The 8,017-nt window shown below is 35.5% G+C and overlaps 1 protein-coding gene across 1 annotated transcript; it reads left to right on the plus strand.

Moving 5' to 3' along the window:
• Positions 1 to 2,453: 2,453 nt before the first annotated feature.
• On the plus strand, positions 2,454 to 7,484 carry LOC119603189. The gene is made up of 3 exons (XM_037955142.1): positions 2,454 to 5,905; positions 5,950 to 5,979; positions 6,056 to 7,484. The coding sequence occupies exons 1-3, from the start codon at positions 2,454 to 2,456 to the stop codon at positions 7,482 to 7,484; spliced, it is 4,911 nt and encodes a 1,636-aa protein (XP_037811070.1).
• The last annotated feature ends 533 nt before the right edge of the window (positions 7,485 to 8,017 follow it).

Consider the following 8,017-nt stretch of genomic DNA (forward strand, 5'->3'; position numbering starts at 1 on the left):
AATTAAACACAGAAAGAATGAGCTTAATACCTCTCATAGTTTTACCGTACCTGCGATGTGATTTTGACCCCGGTTTTTAGAGGGTTAATGATTTTTAATTTCGGAAATTTTATCTGAAATAATTTTTCATGGACTCGGAAATAATAATCGCAATTTAATTGATCAAAATTAAGCAACAATTGGTAATAATATAATTTTTACTTAATTATTGGCAAAAATTGCCTTTTTCCCGAAATCCTTCAAATTCACATCGCAGGTACGGTAAAACTATGAGAGGTATTAAGCTCATTCTTTCTGTGTTTAATTCTTATATATTCTTTATAATATCCAGCATAGAAAACTTTAATTTTTAGTAATCCATTTAACAAATTTTTTTAAAGTTTGAAAATGGAGTTTTGGAGGTGCTGTTAAAATAATGGCCCTTTTTTGACCACAGACTAAACCGAGTAAGTGTTATCCAATTTGAACAAAAATTCGTACTAGCACATTTATGAACCTTATAAAGATAAACATAATATTTTTTTGTAAAATTTTTCAAAACTAACAAAAATTTTCTTATATTTACTTTTATATGTCTTCAGAAACACAAAATTCTCGGGGGAAATTTTAATAACTCAAAATTTGTTTAACGAATTTTGAGTTTTTCCATCTTTTTGGAAAGACAATTTTGTAGACATTACGATTTTGCTATAAAATGGTGCAATAATTAATACTTAAAGCCTCATTTTGTGAAAAAACTCCAAAAAGTGCCATTTTTCCCATATAAACGCATTTACAAACTTTGGCGGCGATGCGCGGGCTCTTACCCTCAAAATAATTGAATAATATTTTACAGTCTTCCATTTGACGTTAAAATACAACACAATTTCACTATTAGATGTTGATCCGAGCGAAAAGCCTATTTTCGACCCACCCTAATATACATACATACATACATACAATAACAAAATCTCACTAAAAAATCATCAAAATGCTTAAATTTAAATCAATTTTTATTTAAAGAAAATATCTAAATTTATAAGTATAGTAATTTATAATTTTATAAATTTTAAATTAATTAACAATTTCTATTAGCAATAATTATCAATTACTTTATTTACTTTTGCCAACATTAAACACAAAAACATACAATATACTAAAACAAATTGCATACAATAACAAAGTCTTACTGAACAAACAACCCATCAAGTTTTATTGTTCAGTCGGCTTGATTTGTACTAACCAGTCAAACTATCAGTTTTTTTTACGTCCCTTAGTAAGAAAACGAAACCAAGAACTAAGCAATATGTAAGCAGCACACGCAAATCTGTTTTTACTGTTCAGTCGTTGTGTTCAGTTCGGCTGAGTTGAAAAACTTAACATGGCCGCTGCTTGTGTGTTTGGCTGCTGAAGAAAAACAAAACCACTTGCAAGTTATTGCAGCAGTGTGTTGACACAGTTGACTGACTTCAGTTAGCTTGTGAGGGAAAAATAAATACTTGAACTTTCTTCAGTTCGGTCGACATTTAAAAAAATAAAACTAAATATTAAACCCTGTGTTGATAGCAGATACGCTCCTGGTCAACTTTATAAAATTTGTCTTATTTTTTGCTCTTATGTTTTGTTTCTTAAAAAACCGTAATAAATTTCTAAAAGTAATGCATATATATTTACATACAATATTATATCAATATTTACATATTTAAAAATTGTTTATTTCTTTTCCTCATTACTTTGTTCATACTTGTAACTATACATACTTACGTACATAAAAAGTCTCCACTTTTTACTTGCATTCTCTGAGTGCAATATTTTCATAATGCAATATCTCAGAGTACACTATCTCAGAGACATAGTTATATATGTATGATAGATTGTATTATTTAAAGTAAATAAATAGTAAATATATATGCATTACGGTTTTTGGGCTATTTTATGTAAATTTTTGTATTAACTCTTGTATTGTTTTAAAAGAAATTATTTTGTCATTCGATTTTTAGCACTTCAATAAAGAAGTTAGCTTATAATAATTTTCGCTTTTTTTTTGCATTTTCATTGCCTGCAAAAACTATTGCAGACACAAACATTGGTGACCCCGACGTGATCGGTTTTATTATTGTATATCAATTCGGATATTGTTAATTAATATCAATTCGGATATTAATTATTTTATTGTAGTCCATCTTTGTGAATTCGTCGTGTCGTTTTCGTTAGATCTGTGTTGCGTTCTTGTTACTCCATAGACGATATACATTTTGTTCGCCATGTCAACGAATCAACCTGAAAAATCTGCCGACATCGAGGAAGCAGAACATTCGCAGAACTTATTGCCCTTTAAAACAAAAGCTACTGCAATGATAAAGCAGCTAGAGAATTTGAACCAAACTTGAACCCCATCTCAGCTAAAGGAGTATGATGACGCGGAGCTGTCCGTTCGCTTGAGCTACATCGAGGAGGTTAATAAAAGCTATGAAATGGCACAAAGTATCATCGAAGAAAATGAAATCAGCGAGTTGGATGGTACTGATCGCATGTGTTTCGTCTCGTTGTACCTTGATGTTAAATCTAAGTTAACTCGCCAACTCAATGCCACTCGTAAGTTTGATTTAAACCCGCGTAGTTCAACATTGCGCCAATTTTCGCTCGATGAGTCGCCATATTCTCAAACATCGCTTCGTAAAACAAAAGTTCCCGAAATTCAATTACCAAAATTCGTTGGTGCTTATTCGGAATGGCCAAATTTCTTTTCGTTATTCAAGACCGTTATACATAACAACAATGATTTAAGCAAACTAGAAAAATTCCACTATTTACGTGCAAGTTTAGGCGAAGCTGCCCTCGACACTATAGTTTCATTGGAACTCAACGATGCAAATTATGAGGAAGCTTTGTTATTGTTAAAAAATCGTTTTGACAATAAGCTATTAAATTTCCAAACTCACATCAAAGAGATATTTTCCTTAAATTGTGTTGAAAACGGTTCAGCTGTTAGCTTACGTCGTTTGAGTGATAAATTAAATGCACATTTACGTGCTATGCAAACGATCGGTAATCAACAACAAATTGCCGACGGGCTTTTAATTTATTTAGTGTCAACAAAATTGGACACGAAGACTCGAATGAAATGGGAGGAGAACTTGTCAATTAATGAGTTACCAACCTGGAACTCAATGTCAACATTTTTAGAACGCAGGTGTCGTATGGTTGAGAATTTAGAAAACTCAGCTTTAAGTAAGTCCTCAAACCCACCTGGTTCCAAAAAACTTCATCAACAATATCGTCATGTTCATGTCTCTACCGCCACTTCGTCGGCTTTGTGCACATTTTGCGATTCCAAAGATCATTTCATCACTAAATGTTCACTTTTTGGAAATTTGTCCCCTTCCCTCCGTTTTAAAGAAGCAAAAAGACTGAGGTTATGCCTAAATTGTTTAAAAAAAGGGCATATGCTCAACAGCTGTATTTCAGGTAATTGCCAACAGTGTTCTTTGAAACACCACACAATGTTGCACATCGAGAAGGTTAAGACAGATGAACCCACAAAATCTTCGGCGGATCAAACAGCTCCAACTACTTCGCAAGCAGTACTGATTTCTTCTGGCCCACCTCATTTCACAAAGACGCCATCCTCGAATGTTTTGCTGGCTACTGCAATTGTTATGGTAAAAAATCAATTCGGATTTTTTGTACCTTGTCGTATTATATTAGATTCTGCATCGCAACTCAGCCTAATCACAAGACGCTTCGTAAATCAACTTTGTTTAAAATGCAATCGGATTCAGGCAAGTATCTCTGGAATTGGCGATGGAGGTTATACTATAGATAAATCTGTTGATATTGTAATAAAATCTTTACATGGAGATTATTCAACCACGCTAACTGCGATGGTCGTCCCTAGCATAACGGATTACCAACCTGATTTTAACAGAAATAGACCAGAATGGAATATTCCCAAAAATATAGAGCTCGCAGATCCCTCTTTTGACAAATGTGGTCGTATCGATGGTTTAATAGGTGCCGAGTTGTTTTTTGATTTAATGTCAGTTGGACAAGTCAAATTAGCTGATAATCTACCGGTGCTGCAAAAAACATTAATAGGTTGGGTAGTTGCTGGTGGTGGTTTTCGTACCCAACATTACAGGTCGTTGGCTGTCAGTTGTAATACGTTCGAGCAAGAGAATCAATTGTGTTCCATCATAAAAGGTTTTTGGGAAGTTGAAAACAATTTTGAAATCAATCCACTATCAATTGAAGACATTCATTGCGAAAATCACTTTTTGGAAAACACAGTCCGTCTTAATACTGGCGAGTTTTCTGTGCGGTTACCTCAGATCGAAGGGCGTGGTGCGGATTCACTTGGCGAGTCGTATAGCCGAGCTCTACATCGATTTAAGACTCTGGAAAGGAAACTCAAAAAGCTCCCGGATATTAAAGCACAATATGCAGAATTTATGAGTGAGTACATTGCATTAAATCACATGTCGTTAATTTCTCCACAGAGCGAACCAAAGAAATATTTTCTCCCACATCACTGTGTGCATAAAATAGACAGCACATCTACAAAATTAAGGGTCGTTTTTGACGGCTCTGCAAAAACAACAAGTGGTTTGTCGCTCAACGATATTTTGTACGCTGGTCCAACTATTCAGCCCAAACTATTTAACACCCTATTGCGGTATCGGTTTTTTAAGGTTGCCCTAAGTGGAGACATTTGTAAAATGTACAGGTGTGTTCGATTGTCTTACCCAGATGACTATTTACAATGTATACTGTGGAGAGCAGATGAAAGTGAGGAGATAAAGACATACAAATTAAACACTGTTACCTACGGTACAAAGCCCGCTGCATTTTTGGCAATCCGCACCATGCACCAACTCGCAACTGAAGAAGAAGGTAAATTTTCATTGGCTGCTAAAATAGTAAGACGTGACTTTTATGTAGATGACATGATTTCTGGTGGTGACACTGTCGAAGAGGCTATGGAGATAAGGCAACAGGTAGCAGCTTTACTACAAACTGGCAATTTTTTCATAAGGAAATGGTGTTCAAATGTTCCTGCAGTCTTGAATGAAGTACCTCCAGATCAATGTGAACAATTTTTAAAATTTAAAGACGGAACAGATGTTACCAAAACACTTGGACTTGTTTGGGATCCAAAGAGTGATAACTTCATCTTTTCGTTTACACCTGTTGATAATTGTAAAGTTATAAATAAACGATCCATTTTATCATCAATTGCTCGTCTATATGACCCTCTCGGTTTAATTGGTCCAGTCATCACAAAGGCCAAAATCTTCATGCAGCATTTATGGAAGCTTCAACTACAGTGGGATGAAAGTCTCCCACAATCGTTACATTTGTCATGGCTCGAATATATTTCGAAATTTGATTCTATCCATTATTTCACATTTCCTCGCTATGTTTCAACGCCAAATTCAAAAATAGAAATTCATGCATTTTGTGATGCCAGCCTAGCTGCTTATGGTGTTTGCGTATACATTCGTACTGAACTCGATGGTGTCGTAAAGTTATCATTGCTGTGCTCTAAGTCGAGAGTTTCACCCCTCAAAAGTTTAACGGTACCAAAACTTGAGCTTTCTGCAGCGTGTCTTCTAGCTGAACTCGTGGATGTAATTATCAATACCTTACCGTTCGATTGTGTTGTACACTGTTGGTCAGATTCCATGGTAGTGCTGTCGTGGCTTCGAGAGCAGCCATCAAATTTCAACGTTTTCGTTTCAAATAGAGTTTCTCGTATACAAACACTCACTAGTCAAATGTCGTGGCATTATGTTCCTACAAAGTTAAATCCAGCTGACATCTTATCAAGAGGTGCATCGCCTGAAGAACTGTTAAATTCTACCCTATGGAGTTGTGGACCAAATTTTTTGCGTCATGAACCATCAATGTGGCCAGATAGTGTCGAGTTTTTAGCTGAACTACCTGAACGACGTCGTAACATATTGGTAGCGGTTTCGCTGTCGGATTTGTCGATACAATGTAAGTATCACAATTCATTTTTAAAAATGCAACGAATATTTGCGTATGTTTTTAAATTTATATATTCCAAATCGAGAGGCAAAAATGCAGTTTTAACACCAAGTGACATCAAAAATGGAACACAACTTTTAATCAAAAATATTCAGCTAACACATTTTGCTCCTGAATACAAAGTATTAAAAGCAAATCAAAACATATCGTCGTCTAGCAAGCTTTTTTCGTTGATGCCCATAATCGATTCCATTGGCTTAATTCGTGTCGGTGGCCGACTTCAGCACTCAATTCTAGATTTTGATGCACGCCATCCAGTCATTCTACCCAAACAACACCCATTTACAAAGTCGTTGGTAATGTATTATCACCAGAAGCTGTTACATGCTGGCCCACAATGTTTGTTGGCTTCAATTCGTCAGCAGTATTGGCCCCTTGGAGGACGAAAACTTATTAGCTCCATAATTTCTAAGTGCTTGCGTTGTTATAAATTGAAGCCAAAATTGAGCCAGCACGTTATGGGATGCCTACCACCCGATCGAGTCAGGCCAAATAATGCTTTTCATACAACTGGAGTGGATTATTGTGGGCCGTTTTATTATAAATCTGAAGTGAGAAATCGTCCACCAGTTAAATGCTATATATCGATTTTTATATGCTTTTCGACAAAAGCGTCTCATTTGGAGGTCGTCCAAGATTTATCGACGTCATCGTTTTTGTCTGCCTTGCGTCGTTTTGTTGCGATTAGGGGCAAACCCAAGGTAATTTGGTCGGATAACGCAACAAATTTCGTGGGAGCCAAAAATGAGCTGGCTGAGTTAAAACAGCTATTTTTCAGCCAATCACATCAGAAAGCGCTCCAGCAGCAATGCCTTGAAGATGGAATAGAATGGTCATTTATCCCTCCTAGGTCGCCCCACTTTGGTGGATTGTGGGAGGCGGCTGTTAAGTCTGCAAAATTACACTTCTATCGCACAGTTGGCCTCAATAAATTGACGTTTGATGAGTTGCGCACCTTAATATGTGAAATATCTGCAATTTTAAATTCTCGCCCGCTATGCCCCATTTCGGAAGATCCCAATGATCTTGAGGTTCTGACACCGGGGCACTTTCTAATTGGTGGCCCTCTAATTTCCATAGTTGAACCCAGTATAACCGATTTAGACATAAGCCGTTTGAGTAGATGGCAAAGAGTTTGTCAAATGAAGCAGATTTTTTGGCAAAGGTGGAGCAACTCCTATCTAACTTTACTACAAGAGCACACAAAGTGGCGTGAACAAACTGAAAATATCGTTATTGGATCAATGGTCTTATTGAAAGATGAAAATCAACAGCCCTTAAAATGGCAAATAGGTCGTATTACTGACGTCATACGCGGTGATGATAATGTAGTTCGTGTAGTGATGGTTCAAACTAGCAACGGATTAATGAAGCGTGCTGTATCAAAGGTAGCAGTCTTGCCAATAGACTCATTGGTTGAAAGCCGTAGTCTTCCAACGGGGGGAGGATGTTGATAGCAGATACGCTCCTGGTCAACTTTATAAAATTTGTCTTATTTTTTGCTCTTATGTTTTGTTTCTTAAAAAACCGTAATAAATTTCTAAAAGTAATGCATATATATTTACATACAATATTATATCAATATTTACATATTTAAAAATTGTTTATTACTTTTCCTCATTACTTTGTTCATACTTGTAACTATACATACTTACGTACATAAAAAGTCTCCACTTTTTACTTGCATTCTCTGAGTGCAATATTTTCATAATGCAATATCTCAGAGTACACTATCTCAGAGACATAGTTATATATGTATGATAGATTGTATTATTTAAACATATTTAACTACCTGATTGTAAATATATATGCATTACGGTTTTTGGGCTATTTTATGTAAATTTTTGTATTAACTCTTGTATTGTTTTAAAAGAAATTATTTTGTCATTCGATTTTTAGCACTTCAATAAAGAAGTTAGCTTATAATAATTTTCGCTTTTTTTTGCATTTTCATTGCCTGCAAAAACTATTGCAGACACAAACACCC

Source organism: Lucilia sericata, unplaced genomic scaffold (assembly GCF_015586225.1).
Source record: "Lucilia sericata isolate MDLA Ls3-8-SP2 unplaced genomic scaffold, ASM1558622v1 Contig000281F_arrow, whole genome shotgun sequence".
Classification (NCBI taxonomy): Eukaryota; Metazoa; Arthropoda; class Insecta; order Diptera; family Calliphoridae; genus Lucilia; species Lucilia sericata.